This window comes from Athene noctua, chromosome 7 (assembly GCF_965140245.1).
Source record: "Athene noctua chromosome 7, bAthNoc1.hap1.1, whole genome shotgun sequence".
Lineage (NCBI taxonomy): Eukaryota > Metazoa > Chordata > Aves > Strigiformes > Strigidae > Athene > Athene noctua.
The window spans coordinates 12,713,328-12,738,621 of NC_134043.1; the positions used below are offsets into that span (position 1 = coordinate 12,713,328).

Genomic DNA, 25,294 nt, shown 5'->3' on the forward strand with positions numbered 1-25,294 from the left:
TCACTCACATGTTTCTAGTGCAAGCTGAGCTGCACACCCAGGTCATAGCTTTGCCATACCAGAGCCAGGTACTGTATAGAGCCTATGCAGCCCTGCTAAGCAGATCTTAAACCTTCTCAACACGTACTTGTCACCTACCTGTCTCCAGCACCTTTGCCTCCAAGGAAGAAAAAAGGTCACCCAAGAAAACAAAGACTCCCTAAATACTCTAAGAGGTCTAAACTTTTGGATAGCTCTATAAAGTCAGGATAGCAAATGGGATATACCAATTGACAAAAGTGCTCTGTAAAATTCATGAGAAAACAATACGATCAATAAAACTGATAAATCACAATTTTGTTAAGTAAAAGAAGCTGGTACAGACACTGAAACCATTTGGCCTTACCAAAATAAATGGTGCCTGGAATATCTGACCAGATGTGACTGAACTGCACACACAGCCAGATGCTCCAGGGTTCCTCAGACTCCTGTTGGAAGATCTGCTGGACTCTCTCAACACAGGGCTGCAACTGCCACTGAAGCAGCCCCCGCACTGCTACCCTTCTCATCACTTACCTTCAATCTAGGGAAAAAACCCTCCTGTAATATACACCTTTACAGTAACAACATTCAGAAGGCATGGATTTTTGCAAGCTGTAACAAGTATCTAGAAAGCTATTTATTCTGACAAAAAGCTGATTCAAAATAGCATGTGTTTAGTGTTTGCAACTGTTAATGGGCTTCTCTTCTCAATACAAACCATGAAAACAATCATACCACAGTACTTGCAGTAGAAATAGGGAATGAAAGGCAAGACGCTGAAAGGTAACAGCCCTAAACAGATGTTCCTTGGTCCATTGATAGACTATCAATATATTAAAGAATCCACAGTGAATGTTAAGTAACCACAATGTCTGCAAAGGAAACCATTTTCCATCCTCATCTAGTTCTCTGCTAGCTTTGATATAACTAAAAATCAATCCAAATAACACATACCTACACTCTCTCATAGAAAGCTGCATTCTTTTCTACACCTCTCCCCCCCCAGTATATTCTTATGTGTCTTACACACATGTGAGTCAGTCTTCCATGAAGCTGCATGAAAGGAGAAGGGGTCTACACATTTTCCAGGGTCTGAAGTTACTTGCTAGCAAAATCTGACAATTCATGAATGAGACAGTTTCTTATCCTCAGCTATTGGTCCAGATATTGACTACAAGAGAGCAGACCACTATGAAAAACCTCGGATACTAAGAAAAAATATGCAAGGAAGAATATGATTAAATCTCTAGGAGCACAAACAGGGGGCTCTGAGGTAATCAAACCTCCAACAAGATTATACATACTTTATGGAAGTCAGTCAAAGTTTTGGCCATCCCTTCTTGAAACTGAATGTAAACAGTGACACCTTATTCAAAGAAAAATATGGTATTGTGGGTGTCAGAGGGACTTATTCCAACCTCAAAGGCTTACATTATAAATACAGCATGAAGTGGGCTCTGCTTCTATTAAATCCCACAGAAAAACCAAACAACTACGAACAGCCTTGCACAATTCAAACTAAAATAACACATGTTGTTGAAAAGAGTAGTCATCTTTTGTATATTCATCTTTATAAGTCTAATAACTCAAATATCTGGTAAAATCAGCAGGGAAGCACCTACTATTTCTCTGAATGCTGAGTTTGGATAAGGAAATGGGAAATCTGAGACATTTTCAGTAAATTTTCACCTCCAACTTGGCCTGGTGTATCTTATTTCTCATCTCACACAAAATTTCAGCAAGTCCTAATATTAATATCAAACTAAAGTAATATGTTCATATTTTTAGCACCTAGTAATATCAGGTAATGAAGAACAGTCATCCTCATTAACTTTTCATTGTGAAACAGGATTGTTATCAGTACCATAAAAACAAGCAAACAAACCCCCAACTGTCTTCTATTACACTGACAGTTGCATTTGTTCATTATACCTGCTAATCAGCAATTAGTTTAACACCAGCATAACTTGAATGGAATAACAGCTCCAGATGCTATGCCAAAGGAAGTTTTCACTCCTTAGAAGAGCATCTTTAGAAACAGCAGAAAGAGAAGGTGTTTCAGAGAAAACAAGATTCTCTGTCAACATATAAACTGAAGAAACGATGCAACAGAAAATTCTTCATGTGCACAACAGCCTGAGTTAAAAACTAAGCAGTACTTCAGGCATTCATAATAGCTTCCTTGCCTAACAATGAAGGTGAAGTGAAAAGATAGGTGTAAAGACTCTTTTAGGCTTTATAAGCAAGATAAAACCTGGTTTTATACTTAAAACATGAATAGCTGTATTTTTCAATCATTGACTTCAAATGGTAAAGGACTGCTTTTGACCTTTGTGTCCCGAGTTCAGAAAGGTGCACCGAATGCTAATACAAGCAAACTTCTCAGTGCTGAACAAAGGCTGCTTGCTGTTCTGCTGGATTTTTAAAACATTCGTGGTGTACACATTTCCTAAAATTCTTGTATGCTTCAATCCAGTCCTCCTCTTCATCTTTTCCCCATCTTCTGGGTTCCCAAAACAAAAGCAGACCATGTTCATGAATGCTGCCTTCTACTCTGTCTTAAAGTAGTGACAGAAGAGAATTAACTGCAAAGCACATCACCTCCAACACCAATCTTTTAGGCTGCACACCAAGGTATTTTCAAAGTCTTGATCTCAGACATCTGTCTGAGACACACATTATGAAGAACATAATACATATTGCTCATGTTCACTTCGGATTACAATTTCATTCTCTAACTTTTCTTGGTTGTATTGTGCATAATTTTCTTGGCTAATACCACCTATTTAAAAAGAAAAGAAAATACCTAGCTCTTTTCTTCTTGGTCATAATCTGACACTAAATAACTTACTGAAACACGACATCTCAATATGAAATGCCCAAAGGAATCTGCCTGGAGCAACACTTCATAGCACAAAGCTGCCAATTCCCAAATCCAACAACACAAGCAGCATGGCAACCTCCCTGTCATTAAAGCTTGCTTTTTACCTTTTTTTTTTTTCCCCAGCATTTCAGTGAACCTTTACATTATTCCACATCACATACAAAAATCTATCTGTACATTATGAAGCATCATAAATCACTGTCACATCATTGTAAAAAACCCCCAGTGTAACTGAGGGTGGCACTATATGGTTGCTAATCTATTTTCTAAGTGTGTGGGGTTTGCTAGTTGATTCACCAACTTCAGGAGTACACAATGGTTCTCTCAAACACGTCTAGATCAAGGAGGTTCTATTCCAGCACAAAAACAGCCAACCCATAAAGCCAGAAGAATAGACAAAATTCCCGGGCTTTTCTTGTTTAAGCTAATCAGACTGATTTATTATTTTCCTGTCACCAGTTGTTTATCTCAGGTTTGAACTAATTATTCATTTATTTCTAAAAGTATATAAAAAAGAACAACAGTCCAACAAGTACAAGTCACTCCATTTACTCATCAATCCATTTCCTTTCAACCTTTCCAGAGTTCAAACACAGAAAGCGTGCAAAAATCCTGGGTTAAGCGGCAGAAATTTTTAAATATTAAAAAGAAATGCTGTCCATATAAATCACTTTCAAAGGATAATTAAAAGGAAACCATAGATGAAATAATGTGAAAATATTTCTAGCACTAGACAGAGGGCCACAGGTGCCATAAAGCTGATCCCCAGAAACAGAGTTTCCAGGTTACATTTTAATTAAAAAAAATTCACATATATGTAAGTGTGAAACAAAATATTCCAAAATTTAGTATCTTACATATTCCAAATGTAGTTTGCTAATATGCAATAGCATTATTATTTATTTAGCCTATCCCCTACTGCCTCACAAAGGCAAAACTGATTTTGGAAGTGAAGAGCTTGCATGATATGCAGAACACATACTCTATACATTCCTTCCATTAACATAGTTTTATGCCACCAAGCTCCCCAAACTTGGTGTCCCTACACACATTTCACTGCATCGATATGATCCATTTTGCTCCTCTAGTCCCACATTCTGTGTCCTCCTTTAAAAAAAAAGAAAAAGTTTAACCATCAAGTGAAAAATGTCCACAGGCATCTTACACTGCTTTATTTAATAAAAAAAAAAAAAAAAAAAAAGCCCAATCCAGACAGCTTCTTCTTTTGGAGAACAGCTTTACATTCCTGAGAGTGAGTAACTGTTGGAACAAGACTGCCTCTAAATGTTCCAGGACTTGTCAGACATTATAATCAGGGGACTTTCCCTGTGGTTGTCGCAGTCGAATCTGCAATGTAGAAAATGCTCCCACAGTCACATGAAAGAAGAGCTGCCACAGGTTGCGCAGTTCATACAGATACATGTTACACAGGCAAATTAACCCAAAAGTCAGGAAGGATTTGGCATTCCTCCAGCCCGTGTAGTATACAAACAGGTAACACTGTCAGGAAATAAAAAAAGAAATCAGATTACTGCATGGAAAATAACTTCCACTAATGAAACACTACCTGGTCATGGAGAAATTACAAACCCAAACCAAGTAAAAGTCTAAATCAAACATGTAAGAACAGTATCAATTTAGCAGTCATGGAAGGGTGAAAAGTGCCCGATATCAATACAAGGTTACAATTTACTTCCATTAAACCCTCTCTGAGAACAATTCTCTCATAATAATTGATTACAACCTGCAATCATGAGTGGTCCATGACAAAGGAAAGTGGATGTTCCTGTCAATCTCTGGTCAAAATACATGCTGTTCCACCCGAGCAATGGAGAAGAACAAGAGCCAGTGTTCGATCTTCTTCAGGCAAAGCAATGGGAAGACAGGGAAAATATGAGGACTCTGCAGCCAGGAACACTCAGCAGAAGGCAGTCCCCCAGATACCAGCCCAGTATCCTGCTAGCATTAACACAAGAGGATTAACTGGGAGATGTGGACGGGTCCACTAATACCCACTGCCCTTCGTCAGCTGGCACAAGATGGATCACATTTGGAGAGAAATATACAACAATTCTACTGTAATTCTACTATGGTTTAAGGGTCAGTTTCTGCATGCTGTGGTGTAACACAGAATGTCAGGACTGCCCATAGTTCCCTGCTCTGCCTTCTTCCTACTGCAACCAGTAATTTGTTCAAGTCTCACCTCAGTTTACATCTCTAAAAGAGCACAGCTTTTACACAGACATTACTTTTACTTTGCTATTGTTCAAACTACTTCCTTGACTTCTACAAAAAACCTGTTTGCACCCTCTCTGGATTCTAGACATGTCTGTCTGCTGAAGAAAGTTTTTGCTGTTCTAGGTAGATAACATAATTTGAGCGAGCTTTGTATTCCAAATCTGTTCCCAGTGGATATATAACCATGCTCACACAAATTTTTTAACAGCATCCATCATCAGATTATCTAAGTGTCATTTCTGTTCTTCTTGGGCATTTGCCATGTTTAAGTAGAGTTTCTCTGACTGATAAAATTTTTTTATTTTTCATACTCCTCAAAAAAGGGCCAAAGTATTGTACATTTGCAGCTGAACAATGCAATTTATAGAGGTTACTTTTTATTCTATTCAAAACCCAACTACCTTCGTACAAAGCATGCTTTTCCACTGTAAGTGTGGCTGAGATTAACAAAACTACTTGTAATTTCTGGATATCTACATATCTTCAAGATGTAAGTACTGACAGTATCAGTAAGATTAGTACATCCTTTTTCCAAAGCAAAGTAAAACTAGAGATAAGTAATACATGTGTTTCATAATCTTGATGGAATTCCTCTGAACCTGCCTGGCCATTCTGAGCGGAGCAATAGCAACCTACTTGTGCTGACAGTTCTACAAATCATATCTAAAAGAGCAATACCAAAAAGAGTTGGTACTTAGTATCTCAGCAATAAGAATTCAGATAATTTCCTAGCGTTGTTGCCGCCACTGACGACATTTGAAGAGGTGTAACTGATTCTAAGATCAAAATAAAGAGTCAGGATATGCTTCACCAAAATGATTAATAAATATGAAAGGTTTAAAACCCACAAATACTATAAAAGTTCAAAAATGTCACTGCAACATGATGTTGAATGACTGAATTTTACCGAAGATCTGTTTTAAATTAATTGAGGCTTATCTTTTCATTTGTCTAGGTTTGAGATGCTATAAGATTTGCCACTTACAAAACAAAACACCGTTCAAAAGGCCAAAACACTGTGATTTTAACACCTTACTGTAACAAGTGCTGTTAGGAAATTCCCAAGGGTTTTTTTTCTTCTATTAAAGGGAAGTGTTAGCATGGCAATTACTGAGCACGCTTTTATGTAGAAGGCTCCTCTGTGCTACTTCAGAGAAGATTTTGACTTTTTATTTTTACTTTTTTAAACAAATGTTAAGAAATGACTGAAGGGTGAGCTCCTGATGCTTTGCCCTTTGGGTACAACTGAGACAGTTGTTACTTTTGTACATTTTCTTCAGAAGAAACTAGAAACCATGGAGGAACAACAGACATGTCAGCAAGCCTAAAACATCATATTCCATGCAAGTCCCATTTTTTGCCTTCACACCTAAGTTACAAATATTTTCTTGGAAACTAGAAACATTGCTGTTTCTCTTGATCAACACCAGAGGGTGCCAGAGCAAGAGTCTCAACAGACATAGTTTGAATATTAAGAAAAAGCCATTCCAAGCTGCATCGATTCTTTCTTTAAAACATCTCTATTCAAGACAGACAGTGGGGTAAAGACATATGTCCTTATGTCTCATGCAAAGGCATGAATACTTTCTAAAGAATAAAGTTTCTAATTTGGGAGAGGAGGAAAGAATATGTCTTTTTCACACAAGGAAAGAATGGAGGAGCTCCACCTTATCTGATATGGAACAAATTGTTGACATGGAGTATTAAGACCGATCTGAAGAATTGTGCAAGGCAGAAACTGATGAAAAGTCAACAAGTGAAGAATACCAGTTTTACATTTTGCTAGAGATAAATTATAGAGAATGGAGATTACGGGTAACCTGGACAAAAGGCTGACTGATAGAAAGGCTGATATAAAAGCAAAATCCTGAGACATTATTTTATTTCATGGTCTGATACTTTACCAAACATTGGCACACAGAAATGAGTAGTGCATACTGCACAAGTGCAAGAGATTAAAAATCAAAAGAATTATAATAACAGCAATTGAGCAGAACAGACACTATACTCATAGCTAAACGTAAGAGCAGTGTCACTGAATGACAAATGCCAATGGGCACCAGAATACCTTGCTACAAATTATATAGGAAAGTCAAATTCAGATGCAGAAATAGAAAACCTACAGACATGACATGCAATATGAAATATCAGATAGGAGAAGCAAAACATAGTGAAAGTGGCTGAAAGCTTTGTAAAGAAAGGAGATGTACATAATGTACAAAGTGAGGAAAATTCTTGGGTGTAGTGCCTAGATATTACTGTATTTACTTCAAATCTTCCCAAAGGAAAGAAGCAATAAGGCATTTGTTCAGATGGTTAAGTTTACCTGAACTATGAACTACTACTTCAAGGAAATCATATAACCTGCACTGCTTGTGACTTCAGAGATAAATTGTAAGCTTCAGACATAAAAGTACACCAATTCTCCTAATCAACTAACTGGAGAAAAATGCCAGCAAACAGAAGATCTTTGTATCAATCTATCGTATGACAGTTTATGATTAATGAAATAAAACAGAGCAGAAATTATTTTTATGAACGGCCTGTTCAAGTATCTGTGACATTTAAGAAAACACGATGACATTTATGCATGACTGGGTAATGTTTCTAAACTCTAGTGAATTATGCAAATAGAGGCACACACCTGGTACAAACAGGCTGCTGTTCCAAGAAAAAATGCAATAACGTAACTGAAATCTTCACCTTCATTCTGTGAAAATAAAACAAAGCCATGTATTACAGTGTTTCAGTGAAATACCAGATATTTACAGTATAAAAGTAATTAATTATTGTATGTTAAAATAGCCTCACATAGAGATTTATAATAATTCCTATACTACACTAAACAAAAGAGTTAGCACTAATCATTGCTCACTTGTATGTCTGAAAAAAACCCACTGTGATCTGGAACCCGACCAGAACATTTATTCACAACAGACAACTAATGCTGAGATTTTCACAGAATCACAGAATCATCTAGGTTGGAAAGGACCCTGGAGATCATCTAGTCCAACCATTCTCCTAGCACAGTTCCCACCCAAAGCATATCCTTAAGCTCTAAATCGACCCTACTCTTGAACACCTCCAGGGATGGGGACTCCACCACCTCCCTGGGCAGCCCATTCCAAGGCCCAACAACCCGTTCTGTAAAGAAATGCTTCCTAATATCTAGTCTGAACTTTCCCTGGCACAACTTGAGGCCATTCCCTCTTGTCCTGTTGCTTTCTACTAGGCTAAAGAGGCCCAAACCTTAAAGGAAGTTCAGCTCTAACACTGGATACTTACCTTCTCTACATGCTTTTTAAAATTCAAGTCTAAACAACTACCTTTAATATCAACTTTGCAGAATTCTGCCTTCCTCCAGCTTCACAAAATGGAAACGAGATAAAAGGAAAAGACACAAACTGGCCACTAGAGTGTGGTAAAATTCTACACAGAGTAACACAGGCAGCTTTGCCTCCACTGCAGCGGGAACAAATAAAAGCACATGAACTTATCAGAGAGAGATTATTAGAAAATTAAATTCTCTTGGAGGAAAAGATAGGAAATTTTACTTTAAGTGATAGATCTTTCTACTATGTGTTTAAAAAACAAAGTAAAAAAAAGTTTCTGATTTATTCAAACAGGTTGTTATAGATTCCATAAAGCTGAGCAGAATAAATTTACATGCTCAGTGATTATTCTAACTGCATTTCAAACAAACATCTGCAACAATGAAAAACTTTCCCAGGAAAACAATGGGTAGTCATGCAGATGTTCTTCCTTGAAAGTGAGTATCATTTTGAGGAGAAGGTGGCCCATTCAGAACTACAACTTGTTTCTGCCCAGAGTATGTTCGGTGTGAAGTATTTCCATCTACAGTGTTGACTAGGAAAAAGTTTGTATGTCTGCATATAAAACTTACCTACACAACGCTATACACTCCTAAAACTATGTAAATCTTTGTCTCAGTGCCACTGCACGTTTGCTGGAGTATAGCTACAGACTGTAACAAGTTTTGCTAAAAAACAAATAAAAGCACTGACTATAAAGGAAACACTAATTCAGAGAGAAGCTTTTGAATGGCTTCTCAGAAGAAGTTCCATTAATCATGTTTTGGATTATTTCTCCCTAAACTTTGTGGATTTTTTCATGATACAGTAAATAAAGAGACATTTCACTGGATTTTTACTGTGCTTCATTGTCAGAAATTAAAAAATATCTTCTATCTGTACTGCCCGCTATTATCTCAATAGCAATGGAATAACAATGCATTAACATATACAATAAAATTAACTGGCTGCCCTACCATCACTTAAAATAGGTTACTCTAATATTGGCGATCCTTTTTAAAAAAACAGTTGCAGAAAGGTAACCTCAAACATTACTGCTTTATTAAATCTTCACATATTTCACTAATTATGCAAGACAACTGGAATACAGGTTATCACCTTTACCTTACTTCCCTAAAAAATCCATTAGGTATCAAAAGCATTGCAGTTATGAAGTCCAAATATATGTTTGAATAAAAAGATTATCTATTAGCCAAGCAGGAGGATTCCCATTTTCTTTCAGAAAACTTCCACGGGACTTTTAGTTTCTACCTCCATCACCACAACAGTAGAGTCATTTAATGTTAAGTCTTTTTTTTTGTGGTAACACAGATGAACCTTCTGTACATGCTTGCAAGCACTAGCATATTTACTTAAATTGCCTGAAATCATTAACCACTATTATTTTCATTGTAGCAATGAGAATACAACTAGCACAAAAAATGGAACAGAAAGAAATTGAAAGGCCATAGGGATGGTCAAAGCAGACAGTTCACATAAACAAATGTTTGTTGGGGAGGTTGTTGGTGAGGGGGTGTTGCTGGTTTGAGGGAAAAGGGTTAGAAGAAATCACTTGACAGTTTCCCATAAATTGATCCTTTCAGCACACAAAAAGAAATAAGCATTGTACTTAAGAAGGTTTACAAAAAATAAACAAAAACTAAAAAAGGTTTCAAAAAAATCAATTTTAGAAAACCTAAAGATCCCTGCTCTGTGGACCTTTCCAAAAAATTGGCCAGATTTTCAAAGCTGTTAATCATTTCTCTCAAGTGTTTTTAAATAACATCTATTAAAATTAAATGTCTCATATCCTGGCATAAATTTAGAAAACAGAACATTATGTTCACATGCTCACTGCTACCAAGGTACCTAGGGAAGGAGTCGGCCACCCACCTCCTACTGCTTTTGAAACTCACAGCCTCAATGAATGATGCATCACGCTCAAGAAGGATGCACAGATCACAAACAATATAGGTTTCATAAACGAAGGCCTGACCTCACAAACAATATTTCTGAAAATAAAACTGGCAAGACTTAGTTCATAAGGCAAGAATCTCCTAAGGTGATATTATAATTGCTATGATGCATAACTCTTAAATTCATTAACAATACCTGGAGAAGACTTTCTATGGCATGAAAGCCACGAATTAAATTCAAAGCCCCACATAAGAGACTAAGCACAAATGAGACAATCCCTGGCAGAGTCACAGGTTCCAGACGCTGATGAGGAGCTGCAAAGCAGATCAGAAAAAAAAACACCACACACAAAGGTCAAAGCAATGTCTTTAGAAATTTAGTATAAAATAGTAATCTCTTTTTCCAGTGGCTTCTAGCTCAAGAAAACATCACTGAAACAAACCACAAAATGTCCATTTTTTTTTTTTCTAGAAAGAAGAAGAAACATTTTAAGTATTTCAACACAAGGTTTAACAAAAAGTATACTTCAATTCACATATATAATTGTCTTATTATATTTAGTCTTTATCTCAATACATTCAGTTTATTCAGTACGGTACTGAAAGCTGCTCAGACATGCCAGGAAATCAATGGCAAATGATGTACTTGCTAGTGAAATTTGTCTACAATTACTAGCCAGCTAATAAGTAACGTACTTAAGAGCTCCTCTCACAACCTCCCCTTTTCTTTAACACTAACGCATTAGCAGAGCTATAGAGACTGATTTAGCTGTTTGCTGAACAGAACACTATAAGGCAAAGCTATTACCGTTCCCTACCTTAAAAAATACAGCCAGTGAGTGCTACCAAAGACACAAATAAAAAGACAGTTCTGAAACTAAGCTAATACCTATATTACAACCTTATACAGACCTTCCATGTAGCGCTTAGAAGTCTCTTACAAAACACGTTAAAATTAAAACACACTTTCTTCCCATACACACCCACTCTTTCAGGCTTATCCAGGGTCACAAGTACATAACAGTTGTGTATGTTCCTCATTACTGTCCCTTTCCATAATTAGTAACAGAAAGCAAATACGAAAAAACAATGCAAAACTCTTAAGTCTAGGCAACACAGGGAAAACAATAGGACTACTGAGCCATACTTAAATCATTCTGTTCAAATCAATGAACTGTAAAGATGCGAACAATGAGGTTAATGAACTGTAACATTAATAGAGAGAGGGGTGTCAATCCTGGTTGTTTGCATTGCACAGATCCAGGAAAAAAGCTTTCCAAACAGTTTATGAAGCTAGAGAACCTAAAGAAAGAATGACAAAAGCTATTTCACATTGATAAGCAGACAGGGCTGTCTAATTATGAGTGTGTGATACCTTAAAATTAAAACACAAAATTAGTTAACTCATTTGTGCTGAATTTAATAGTGTAATCTGTTGGGTTTTTTTAAACAAAAGCACAACCCATGTTTAACTTCCAGAGCTTATTGCTTTTCTAACTGTAGGGCATATTAAAGGAATACTACCAGCAATCATTCAGTTAAGGTTAGATACACTATTTGCATACCAAACCATTCTTTTTCAATGACTAACTGTTTTGTTTTGGGGTTTTTTTTAAAGCATCTTATCTAGAGAGTGGCAAAAAGCTGAAGGTGTACATGACTCTTTTTAGCCAAAAGTAATTGCATTTCATTAACTGACAGATAAAATTAGTTCACTGCTCTCCCTGTACAGCTCTCCAGCCAATCTAATTTTCCCCATGTATCAAGGTAACTTTAAAATATCATGTGTTAAAACAGTGTTTAAAACACCTCCTTACTTTTCCCCCCAAGGTTCTCAGAGTCTTGTCAGCTAAATCAAGACAGTCTATGGAAGGATCATAAAAATACTAACTTGTCTCTCTTATTAAAACATGAAAACAAATCCAAAAACTTTAAAGGACATTGCATACCACTACTGATGTCATTAAGCTCTCCAGGGCTTAATAAATTTTAGTGTTACAATCAAAGGAACAAGCATCATCTAAATACAGAAAAAAAAAAAAAAAAGGCAAAGCCAGAAGAATGGAGGAGTATCAGAAAAGGCAGGGTAAAGGACAGTTAACCTTGAGTCAATGCATCCATAAATCTCAGAAAAATTGTAACTGCCATATCAAAAACTCTCTAACACAAGTCAAGGATCAAATAAAGCACAAATTCTGATAGAAAATGTTGGCATTTAAATAAAAATTTAGGAAATTTACACAATGTGAGAAATTGCACTACTTATAAGGACTCAAAAATAAATACACCATCAGACAAAAAGTTAAAACTTTGATTTGACAGCTGTTCCATCACTGAAAAAAAGCTCAGAAAGCAGTAAATTTATCCTAACCTAAAACATCACACATCAGCATGCTGTCACCCTATTTCTAATGCCTGTCAACACCTACATTCACCTTTGAAGCAAAATTATATCCATAATCGGCACACTTTATGCTTCACACATTATTAATTACCACTATTCCTCAGTACACAGCACAGCTTTTGCTAAAGGAAAAGGGCTGCTATTTCAACTACTTCAACAATATAAAAGGCCTAGACACTAGACCTTGGATACATACCCAGTTACAAGCATAACCAAGGAACAACCAATGCTTCATCAGCATAAGCATCAAATTCTGCTGTTTTGTGTAACAGAAGATTTGTGTCTACCTAACTTCCTACATCTGCATGCTATCCAACTTGATTTAACATAGTTAATTCAGTTATAGCAAGTCATATTTTTTAACAGGACAGCATCTTCAGGAAACTACACTAGGCAAACCGTATCTTTTTGTGAGAATTTGTCCTCAGAGCAAAGGAGAAACTCTAAAGTCTAGCCAACTGAGTGGGTAGCAAACATCTGAAGTTCTTTTCAAGGGTGGAGAGAAGCAATGAACGTAAAGAATTACAAAACTATTAGCAGACTTGCTAAAAAAGACAGTTATATTCAATAGCATCTAAATCTGAAGAGCTGAAGAAGGAGCAAAGTGCAAACCTTTCATAATGTACAGCCCTTTGATGGTGAGCTTCTACAGCAATTCAAGGAAGGAAGTGAATAACTGAACAGACATATCTATGGAATTCAGAGGAAGAAGAAAGTTAAAAGTAACTGAAACAGGGAAAAAAAAAACAGAAGAAAGTCGACATGGAAAGAAAAAAGGACAACAGAACTGCCTCTAAGACAAGTTGTGGAGGGGTAGGTGAAAAAAATTCATCTGCCAATTATTGTTTGATTTTACTTTATAGTAAAAAGGGAATGGTCTTTCTGCATTTTAATTTAGGCCTGTATGATCTTCCAACACTTTTACTCAGAAAAGTGATAAAAACCTCATCTTCCACAGATAACTTTGAAAATACAGACAATTTTGACACAAGCCAAATTCTCTCATGCTTACTTTTTTTTCTTGTCCAATTGCAGCAAGTTTGAATCTAGACAATATTCAGAATTAACCAGCTGCCATTTCTGTTACCCTTTTCCAAAAACCAGGATTACACTTGAACATGAAGAGGCAACGATGATGTAAGCATCAAAAGTGGCAAAAGAATGGTTATCACAGCGTCACATACCTTTAAAAGCATCCAACAAGTATGTAAGTTCTGCTTAAAAGATTCCACCCTTCTAAACAATTTAAACATTTTCACACTTTTCCTTGATTAATTTTCCATAATCTAAACCTAATACTGTTACACTGCAAATACAGAGATTTTAAGCTATTTCTACACTGTCTCATAGCACCCAGTATTCTCAGGATCAGGGCCCCAGCAGTACAAACAGGGTACCCTAGCAATTTTGTTTGGTTTTCATCTTCAGTAGAAAGTAATTTTCAATCTTCTAGAGGAATCCCTACAAGTAAGCAAAGTAATTAGGATCTCTTTGCCAGTGTATTAACCTATTAATATATAACTGCACAAAATTAAGCTGATCTCTTATATTACAAAACTGTAGGAAGTGTTTAGATTTACAATTGCAATTTTCACCCTGACACTGTAAAGTGAATGGCATCAGTGTATGTCTGTCCAGGATAACTAGCCTTATAACACAGAGCTACTTTTGGAAAAAAAGGGGAAGACATTAACTAATTAAAAACCAACATTACCTTTTATTCTATTATTTTGTTTCACTTTAAATCAGATTAGAAATCAGATTTAAATTCAGCTTCACTGAAACCAGATTATGTCAGTGTCACATGTGGAGTCTGCATATCAGTGCAAGGACTTGCCGAGTTTTAAGTTTTCTGTCCTGCTGGGAAACATCTAAAGGACCTCAAACTGATTCAGAGCATTCACTTAATAGCACAAATCTTTAACCCAGTTCAACCACACAATTCCATATCTATCTCCTACATAAAATAGTTTAAAAAAATTAATGATTACTTAAATGATTGTGGCAAGTATATACAAAATTGCTATTATTAACATCATACACAACATACTTATTTTAGAGAGTACATCTTTTAGTCAGCACAACTCTTTGGATTTTTCACCATCACAGATATTTCCTAAAGTGACGCGTCTCCCTCCAGCTGCTCTAACCCCTGACACTATGCTCTTCACTTGTGTCATCACTGGGCCTTACAGGGCATAAATAATAAAAAAATTCATAATTCTTAAAAGGTCAGAAAAAGAAAGATCATCTTGTTAAGTAATCTTCATTTACTTATTTTAATGCATTTTTTTCCTTCAATAAAGCAGTCCATTGAAAAGACCTATTTCTCTCTCTAAGTGCCTTGAGGAGACAGGCACTTCAAGCAGCACCAAAATACATACAAGGTCATGGCAGCTTTACACTTTAAGAATATCAGAGTGAAAAACGTTTTTTTAACAAAATCAATATAAAAAATTAATTCTACTACCCTGCATCTTAAGGATACAAAAACAAAAGTTTGAAACTTACCTGCAGATATCTTACCAGTACCCTTATATTCGGACACAGATAAATGTGCGAACCCATTAGCTGAACCAAGTTCTGACACGGAAATTTGGTAAGGTGGTCTCAGTTTAATTTCTGTCTGCATGTCAGCAAGATTCATCTTTGTTGACAAAGAACGTGTGTTGTTATATCTCTGTTTGGTCCTCTGAATGAAATTATCTGTGTAAAATTTAAAATGAAAAGGTATATCCTTATGGACTTTTTTTAAATCAAATAATCCAAGACCACACAGCTTTATGTACTACATACTTCACACTTCACAAACTGAAATATGCTGTGTGAAATGCTTGTATTTATCCTGGATTTTTAATACTATTTCTGTTTTGTGACTAATACATCATGGGCTATTTAATTCTGCAGTAAAAAAAAATTAAGCTCTAGAAATCTAATTATTTAATAACTGTGAATAAACTAATGACTTTTCACTGCATGAGACTGAATGCATTGCTAATACAGTGGATTTACTGCACTTACTCTAGCTTTTCCATTACTTTAGTAAATATCCCTATGAAAAAAACTAACTCCTGCATTCAAGTAGAAACTTACCTGAGTATGAAACATGCTTGTAAAATATTCAGGCAGAGAAAATTAATACCGTATTATAAAGACACTCTAACTTAACAACTATTAGAACAAAGAAGGTATTGAGGAAAGAAAAAAAGAGGAGTGTTCATAGAAATCCTCATAAGGAAGACAACAATGTTATATAGAAATTGTTAAAAATTGCCTGACTGAATTAATAGACAGGAATTAACCAAATGGAATATCTTCCCCTGTATTTCTAAAACTACAGTTCTTTTTGCTTTAGTGATTTTATAAGAATATTTAAAATAACTCAGTATTAAAGTGACAGGTATTAATGGAATCCATAACAGCTGTTATCTAGTATATAGAAGGTTAGCTGTATTTGGAGCTTGCAAGGCAGAGGATAAACACTTCACTACATCACAGGACAAATAAGCATCTCTCCCCTTCATGTACTGCATAAAAATTACAGCAGAACTAAGAGCAAACATGAAATAGCAATCTTTTACTTGAGAAACTTCTGAAGCTCGGTGCTTTACAGGTTAAGTATTTCAACAGGTATGAAGTCAAACAACTCCTGGTATTATTAACTAGGAGAAGATGAACTCCAGACCCGGTCACACAAGGCTTAAACCAAAACCTACTGGAAAGAACAGAAAGATTATAAACAAGTTTGGATAGAACTCTAGCAGCCTATTTTGATGTGCACAGAAGTATTTCTTTATTGACTCTAAGGGGAGTTAAATTAGATTCTAAATCCACCTGAAGTACAGCTATAAACTGCCTTGGACATTTTCTGGTTTGTGTACATTAAATTGCACATCTGTTTAAATACGCATTTGTCTTAGTGTGAGAATCAAAGAAAAAAAAAGTCAGTTCCTTACCAAACTCTATAAAACAGTAGGGTCTGACAGCAGTATTTGTCTTCATCATATTGTAAGTAGTGATGAACTCTTTCTGAAGCTCATCCAGGAAGCAGAAAGCCAAGACACTGGGATAACTTTCAGTGCACAACATCATATAACTTACTCCCAGAGAACTTATAAAGCTATAATTGAGACAACAAATTCAAAATTTCAAATTTAAATCCACATAATTTGCTGGTTTGCTAGTCTCATCTCATATTCTATAATCAGAAAAGCAAAACTTGCTCTGGGGTAGCAACAGAATTAATGTTTACTGAAAAGTCCCACAGTATTCTGAAGAAAAACAATTTACTTTTAGGCAACGTTTTATTTTAACACCACACTGTATAATCATATGAGAAGCTGTGTTACATGTGTATGTACACATATGTACACACACATACAAGAACAGAAAATAACATAAAACTTCTGGGATACAGAAGTTTTGTCCCATAATAGCTTTTCATTCATCTCAAATGCAGAATATGTGATCCGGTGCATCCCCAAAATGCAAGAACTTCAAATTGGGGGAGGGAGAGCAGTTCCAATAGAATATGGGATTCATCATTCTCCAAAGACAGTTCCAAGGATCACCAGAGATGGCAAATGTGAAATGAAGAAAGGGACAGTTTTCAATATACATATTCCTATTGCGTTTAAACAATTCATTAAACAGAGTTTGTTTCCACGACACGTACAAATTTTTTCAACATCTGATGGACAATTTACACTATTAAGAGTAATCAAAGCCAAGTGTAATAAAAAAAGTGTCCTGACTAAGCCTTACGTTTCATTCTTAACAGTTTCTTTTAAGCTGATCAGTTTACAAATCAACTATGGCTGAGGTTTAAAAAAAAAAAAATTTACTAGAAAAATTTAGCCCATGCTGGCCCGATCCCGAGAAACGCTGGAAATTTGCACATACCGATGAGAGAGAGCAAAGGCTGAGTGCTTTCTAGGATCATTCCAGTGGTATACTTTGCACCACCATCACTTCTACATGTTTGGCAGGGGTTAGGATGAAATTACCTCATTTAAAACAGCATATCTAAATTAGAATCAGAATTTAGCTCAGCTAAAGTGCAACTGAATTACCAATACACACAGGTGCACCTAGCTAGCAATACTAAGGGGAAGGGTCACATATAAAGCAAAACTCTGAGTAAACAATAGATTCAAATAATTATTTTGCTATAATCCAAGTTTCACACTGCAAACAGAGGAAAAAGAACATCTTCTGAATTATTATTTAATCAGTGTTGTCATGCGGGTACAATACCAAACTGACTACCTCAAAAATTTAGGCATACTTATTTAAAAAGTCAAAAACCAAAAGCATGAAAAGAGAAAGAGTTGTTCTGAAAGCGCTGGATGGAGCAGTAGGATAGGTAGGCTCTCTTCAAGGCTACTTATAACACACTTTCCTCATGGTAGAAAAATCATTCCCACCCTTCCCACTCCCTCACTCCCTGTGTGCAATATGAAGTAATTACTGAATTATGCTTGGGTTTTAGGGCACGTTTTCCCTGAAGTCAACAGAAATCCTGAAGGTACAATAAAAGGGCCTAATTCCATAACATCCTAACCACAATTTTTCAGGAATACTGGGTTATTTGGGTACTTTTTAAAATTTGTGTAGACTAGAAAGAGAAAACAAATTAATATTAGTTGAATTAGCATGACAAAGAACAACTCTGGTGATTTTCATGTAAGAAACCACTTCAAAATTTAAATAAATATTTCTAGTAGGTCAAGGACATTAATATATACAAAAATACTGTCTATTTCAAACTAGAACTGTCAAAGTTTGAGAAATTGTAGAAAGATTTGACACGTACTCAATTTTTATTTTTCTGATATGTAAATACGTCCAATAATTAATCTTAGTTTGATTAATCATTTCTAATGTGAACTGTTAACTTTTTAATTTACAGACAGACATAATCCAGGACGTCACAGATATATAAAAGAAAAGTCTTACTTTATATTATACTGCCCAGTTTTCAGAGTACATCTATCAGGAAGCTGAGAAAGTTTCTTTGAGAGCATTTTAAAATATTTTCTACATTCTTGCATTCCCGTGCTCTGGTCATAATCAGTAGATGCAGACAGTGGGAGTCCATCTCTCACACGAACCACAGAGGCAGATAAAATCATAGACATTGCCAACAGAGTTAACAACAACCTACAACAAAACACAAATCAGAAGGAATCAGAATTAAGGTAAAAGCAAAAACAGAGTCAACTGTGAGTAATCAAACTTCACAAGCTGTATGCTGAGCTCAGGCTTAAAATGGGGCACAGGGAGGATTTTCAACTATAACTCAGATCGGAGTCCTTGCTGCGTAGGACCGATGAGTCTATGCGAACCAGAAAGCAGCAGCACATCTGACACCAATGTCACGTTTTCAAATATTTTTATTTGAACTGCCATAAATCCTTACCTAGAGATACCTGTGGAGATTGAAGCACTATTATTTAGCCTTAGTACTGCTGTAGCACTTGCACCTTCAAGCTCTAAGTCTCCTTGTTTAGTGAGACAATGATTATAGTCTAAACAAACAAGAACAGCTGGAGAGGAAAAACATGTACTGTAAAGGTATGCCAGGTGGAAAAGCGATCCAGGTCTTGATCAAGCAATAATATTAATGTGCTTTCATGAAACTGTGCTGCTGAGTACATGCTTAAGTACCCTGACAAACAGACTTATACAACTTAGGTACTATCAAATAGGAAATCAAGGATCAGGACAGCAAGGAATGTAATCCAGCTCTCCCAACTCACAATGGAATTTCTTAAGCATGAAATGTCTTTTTTCTTATCTGGGTCTCCATTTTCTTTAAATCTGCAAAATGTGTCTATCAGTATTAAACAAAGACTGAACAGGTTGAAATGATGCTTGCAAAGCCTACATGCCTTTACAATATTTGATTTTCAAAGCGTAACAATTAAAGCTTTGTGGAATATAGTCACTTAAAAAAGAAGTTGTGTACTTAAACATTTCTTGATCAGAAGGAGAAAATTTATAGCAGGCATTTAACAGTATAAACACATAGCCTGCAGACAGTCTTTCAAAACTGAGACACATTTTTAAAACCTTCAAGTTCTTCAAACCTTACGTTAAATTAAAACATTCAAAAGTTTAGCAAGACAAGCATTAAAAGGATTACCTATCTGCTAAGTATCAGTGCACAAATTTGTCCTCTTACAAGTGGGCGAACTGCTAGAATTTACACGAAGCCAAAAGCAAACACTTCCTCAACTCTTAACACTGCTCTGTAGCCTCCTACCATATACTACACCTATCACGTAAAAGATTATGAAAAAAATAGATTTTTGCCTCCCTCAGATGATGCTACTCAAGTTCCATACAGTCACAAACTGCAAAAGAAAACAGACTTCTGAATACAGCTGAAATATGCTTTCATGTGCAATACTGACATGTTTACAGCACCTTTCAAACTATGACCTTAGGGGTGCTTTACAAGCCTTACAAACTACAGGACTGTATTCTGAAAAGTTAGGAATCCAGATTTTCCCAAAATAGCACTGCCTCTTCATAAAAGAGAGGAAATAGCTATTTTTTCCTGAACTGTCACCTCCCCTATTTCCCACTACTCAAAGGTTCTATATACATCAGGACACTTACTGAATAATAATCAATATTCAGGCTTTTCAAGAGTATTTACTCCTTAAAGAGGCATATAATAATGAAAATATTTGAACTGTTATAATCTTCAATTTAAGAAATTCAGCTTCATCAGCAAACTTCAACCTGCTTTGAGATGCATCACATTAGCTAAACAAATTCCAAATTAATACCCTTCTATTTTACTGGTACAGCGTATCAGACTTTCATCAAAGTCATACCAGCAGCAGAAGCCACTGTCGCCTGTAGTCTGCTGAATACCTTTGGGCTTTTATCAGGTACGTTTGTTATTTCAGCACTTCATTACAGAATTCCCTACCGTACAAAGTGCTTTGATCAGCTGGACACAAAAAAAGAAAACAAAGCAACTTTAGGACTTGCTCTAGATTAGCTTGCTAGAGTGAAGCTTTCTAGAAATTAAGCCTGCAGCTCTAGAAACTTTTACCTACCTCTATTTGAGCTCAGGCACATGCTCCCAGCAAGACAATTCACATGGAATGCACGTGGCACCCATTTTGTTAACTATGCTGCTAACCATATAACCACAGCAGCAGCTCAAGATCACTACAGAATTGCAGAGGAGCGTTAAACTGTAATGGTTCTCTGACAATAACCACCTCTACCACTTTGAATTTAATCCTGAAAGGGACTTCCGGGAGCTATATCAATATAAGCATAAGAACAAGGATGTGATTGCTAGCGAAGTTTAAAATTCCTCTCATTAACTTACTTGCACAAAATGTAATTTCATGGATCTGCATTTCCCTTGATGCAGCAAAGAACTTCATTAGCACCTAATGTGAAGAAAGGAACATAGCTCCACATCCTGTTTTAGGAAAAGGTACTGAACAGGACAGCACTGCAGGAGAAACTCAGAATCCTGTAGCCAGCTCTCAGAAGGAAAAATACTGTTCTGTTCACTTTTTAAATTATCTCGATGGTTAAAGTTCATGTTGAGCTATCTGATGAGATAAGAACAAACAGAAAAAGTTAATAAACGTATTTACTGGCTAACAATATTCTTCAGGTCTTTTTGTGAGGGCATGACTATTGGAAAGGCCTGAGCACACCCCAGGGAGGTTACTCAAGGGCTATTCCAGTAAAACTAGAAAAATAGAAATATTAAAATTCTTCTATGCTCTTTAAGTGAAACTGATGAGCTCCCATCACTTCAGCCATTCAAAATGGGAAAATAAGTTATCTGTCTGCACAGTGTATGTATAACTCAGGGTAATGCAGCCTTTGACTCTAAATCCCATCATTCACCTTATACACTAAATTTACCTAATCTATAATCTCCTCTGATGAGAAACCTGGATACTTCAGGAGCATAACAGAACACAACTACTGTTGTAGCTGTGTTTCCAAAACATTAAGATTTTCAATATTCAATCTAGCAATAGTTGCTTTACTCCTACAACTAAGGACAAAGAATATAAATACCACTAACAACAGCATGTATGCATTGACAACAAAGCAAAGGATGAAGACCCCTTTAGATGTATTCTTTCAATTTTTATGTCTATTCTGTATGTCAATAAATATTTGCATAAATCTAGAACAAAACCAGTTACTTTCAAGACTCCTACTTATATTTAGAGAAATTAAGCTCTCTAACAAAAAATAAATCTCCATTAACACCTGCCAATTCTCTTAATGTACTACAAAATCACACAAAATAAAAATTGTGTTTAGACGAACAGTCCTAAGATCACCAGTCAGCCAGGTTTTGTTACAATCATCTTAAAAACCCACCCAGTGAAAACACATATTTTCTCCTCAGCTTTCTAACAGTGGAATCAGAAAGCTATCCAAAAAAATGAAGCTAATAAAAGAAAACCACTTTGGTTGCAAGATCACACATATGTAAAGAGATGTGCAATACACACACTGTAACAGAACATTCAGCCTTACTCGAAAATGTATTAATATAGAAAAAAGTTTACTAAATCTTCAAAATGAAAGAGCTACTTTACTCAGCTCTCAAAACAATAAGGCTCTACAGAAGGAGCCAAGCAGTAAATCTGATACAGACTTATACAGGTAGAGATTGAAGAAAGAACACTGAGGATACAGTAGTGTTTTTAGAACTATCTTTAAATATCTTTTTTAAACACCTATTTGAAACCGCAGAAAGTAATTCACCACACCATTACAAATTTCATAGGTTTTCCTCCAAAAATTCTACATCCATCAAACACCTGAAGATGACAAAAGACTACGCTTCCACTACAAATGGTCTATAAACCCATTACAGGTTCAAATAAATGAACAGGGATTGGGTTTGCTATCTCATTTTATGACAGAACTGAGGAGTATCAAATCCAAGCAGCAGGTGTTAGGCTCATGGGTAACGTAGATGGTTCTTCACAAAACATGCAGTTAGCCAGCGGAACTGCTTGTCACAGGATGCTGTTGATGCTAAAGTGTTATGTGAATTCAAGAGGCAACTGGAAAAGTTCACAGAAAAACTAAAGGGCTATTAAAACCAGAACACTACCCTTTGCTCAGGGAGATTCTGTGCCCCAAACGATCACCAACAGGAAGAGTACACCACAGAAGCATCACTCCACGCTTGTGCTATTCTTACATTTGATTCTGGCCCATGTTTATCGATCTCCCCTTACACCAACACTACACAGCCCTCCCTGCAAATGAGGGCTGGGAGAACTCACTGAATAGAGGAACATGGAGAAAGCTGGCCACAGACAGATGAGTCAGCTGAAATGGTTATTCCTCTGTTGCTCTGTGCTCCCTAAAGCTGTCCAACCTATCATACATATGACAACCTCCAGTGCTTTCACAAATTGGAATTATCACACGTGGCTTTAGTTTCGTTTCCTCCCATGGGCAGGAAATCTCTGATGATGGAAACCAGAGCCTGTTCTACTGTACTTTTTTTTTTTTTAAAAGACATATTCAATTATCATTCTATTTTGTGTTATGCTGATGATTGATCCTGAGGCAGCATCTAGAATAAATTCCCAGAAAGTGGTAAATGTTCCAGTCTTTTGTAACCAATTGGTCTTCCAACTTCTGATATAACAGTTTGTTTTACATCTATCTGACATCTTTTTTTTTTTTTAACAAGTGTTTGAAAGTGACCCATGAACATGGTTTGTTCAGGATTCTTCAATTATTTAAAAACAGTCTAGCTTCACAAAAACGGATTCTAAGCAGATCTAGTGTAATGGCATGCCTACCCTCCTGAACCTGCTGTCCTTCAGCACCAACTTAATCAAGGTGTTTCTTGCCAGGATGTCTGCCTCTCATGATAACCTTCCATAAAATATAAAACTGGGAAGCAGTTGCAAGCTGCACACCTGCTTGATGCAGAATGCAGATACAATTTCTGTGCTTACTTCAAGTGTAAATAATAGTGCTGGACAATTTATTGGGGGCTGTGACAGCTGCATTATGCAGGCAGGAGTCTTAATTTTCCCACTCTGCAGCATACTTCAGAAATCTGTACTACAAACTAAAGCACTACAGAAGGACACAACAAATAAAGCCACTTTGACATCATCAGGTATGATTAGACAAGGAAATAAACCTAAACACTAGCCCATATAATCCTTCCCATAAAGCTGAGGAAAAACAGACATTGGAAACAGCATAAAGATTCTAAAAAAGTAAGGGAACAGAACAAGATGCATCCCAAAGCTTGGAGACGCGACCCTTCCATCTACCACCCACGTACGTGTCAGCTTTCACACGGTCACTTGCACTATTTCAACGGCAGCCAGTGCGGGAAGAGGTAACGTGGTTACCGAGTTAAACACGTTCACACCGCTTCCGACTGCGGGACTTTACACAAAGCCGTTGACGCCTACACAGGGGCCCAGGGGAACGGCAGCTCCCCGCGCCAGCAGGCTTCAGCTGCGACACGAAGAGGCCCGAGCTGCCACCGGCGGCCTCCTGCCCCTGCCCTGCCCGCTGCGCCCCGCGCTCGCTGCCGGGGGCGAACCTCCAGCGGCAGAGCCGGCGGCAGCCGGTGCCGAGGAAGGGCCGGCACCCCTCTCCCGCCTCGGCCGGTGAGCAAACGCAGGCCGCCCTGGGGCTCCGGCGGCCGGGCTGCCAGGGCGGCGGCCCGGGAGGCGGAGAAACCGGTGACAAGTCCCTTCGCTTCGCAGGACCGGACCCGCGCCCACCCCGGGAGCCCCTGAGGTGCCCCGGCTGCCCCCCTGCCCCGGGCCTGGGGCCGAAAGGGGCAGGCGGCCGGCAACCGAGAGCCCGGCCCGGGGAGACCGGGCAGGCGCACCTTGCGGCACCCTCCCGGCGGCAAGGCGCGGGCGGCGGGCGGGCTCCGGGCAGGCCGCATCGCCTGGCAGCGGCACCGCGGGGGAGGGGCTGGGGCTACCTGGCTCACCGGAGCGGAGCGGTGGCGGCACCGGCGCGCGGCCACGGCGGCCGCCTCCCGCCAGGCATTGTGGGTACTGTCCACGTCCGCCCCGCGCCCCGCCGGCGGGGCAGCGCCCCTCACGTGACGCGGACGCGGCCCCGCCATTGCTCCGCGGGCGGCGCGGGGCGGGGCCAAGGCCGCGGGGCGGGGCCTGCCCGGCCCGGCCCTGGGGCGCTCCGCGCGGGTCCCGCGCCCCGGGGGGAGCCCTCGGCGCCGTGTCCTCCGCAGGAGAAGCGGGCGCCTCTCCCAGCCCGCCGTGCGTCCCGTCCCGTTACGCCGCTTCATGCAGGCCTCGCCCCGCCGCCCCCGGCGGAGCTGCCCACTCAGCCTTCGGCGCCTCTTGGAGCGTTGTCCCTGAGCCTGGAGCATCGGCCGCCGTGCCGCGGAGACGGGTTGGGTCTGTGGCCGTGCGTCAGGCGGGCTGAGGTGTCCCCACGCCGCTCGTGTTGCAGCTGAGTAGGGAGGCGGCCTCGCTGTCGCTAGTTCTCTGCC

The 25,294-nt window shown here is 38.1% G+C and overlaps 1 protein-coding gene across 5 annotated transcripts; it reads right to left on the reverse strand.

Moving 5' to 3' along the window:
* Positions 1 to 390: 390 nt before the first annotated feature.
* SEC22A (SEC22 homolog A, vesicle trafficking protein) lies at positions 391 to 24,845 on the reverse strand. Of its 5 annotated transcripts, XR_012633942.1 has the most exons (9): positions 24,761 to 24,842; positions 21,131 to 21,362; positions 18,733 to 18,936; positions 16,731 to 16,894; positions 15,286 to 15,480; positions 10,567 to 10,685; positions 7,788 to 7,853; positions 4,650 to 4,861; positions 4,274 to 4,405 (listed from the first exon to the last, which is right to left on the reverse strand). XR_012633942.1 is itself a non-coding variant. In XM_074910533.1 (8 exons), the coding sequence occupies exons 3-8, from the start codon at positions 18,912 to 18,914 to the stop codon at positions 4,205 to 4,207; spliced, it is 927 nt and encodes a 308-aa protein (XP_074766634.1). In that variant the 5' UTR covers positions 18,915 to 18,936; positions 21,131 to 21,362; positions 24,770 to 24,845; the 3' UTR covers positions 391 to 4,204. The 5 variants fall into 5 exon arrangements, 4 of the variants coding, with proteins under 4 accessions (XP_074766634.1, XP_074766633.1, XP_074766635.1 ...); XM_074910533.1 differs by lacking the exon at positions 4,650 to 4,861 and having other exon boundaries at positions 391 to 4,405; positions 24,770 to 24,845; XM_074910532.1 differs by lacking the exon at positions 4,650 to 4,861 and having other exon boundaries at positions 391 to 4,405.
* Between the last annotated feature and the right edge of the window lie 449 nt (positions 24,846 to 25,294).

Bases quoted from the DNA above. Each gene is read 5' to 3' on its own strand.
- SEC22A (XM_074910533.1), bottom strand. From the start codon at position 18,914: ATGTCTATGATTTTATCTGCCTCTGTGGTTCGTGTGAGAGATGGACTC. The intron at 15,481-16,730 runs GTAAGGAACTGA...AATTTTACACAG, and splicing joins CTACTGTTTTATAGAGTTTG to ATAATTTCATTCAGAGGACC. The intron at 7,854-10,566 runs GTATTGTTAATG...TTATTTTCACAG, and splicing joins CCATAGAAAGTCTTCTCCAG to AATGAAGGTGAAGATTTCAG.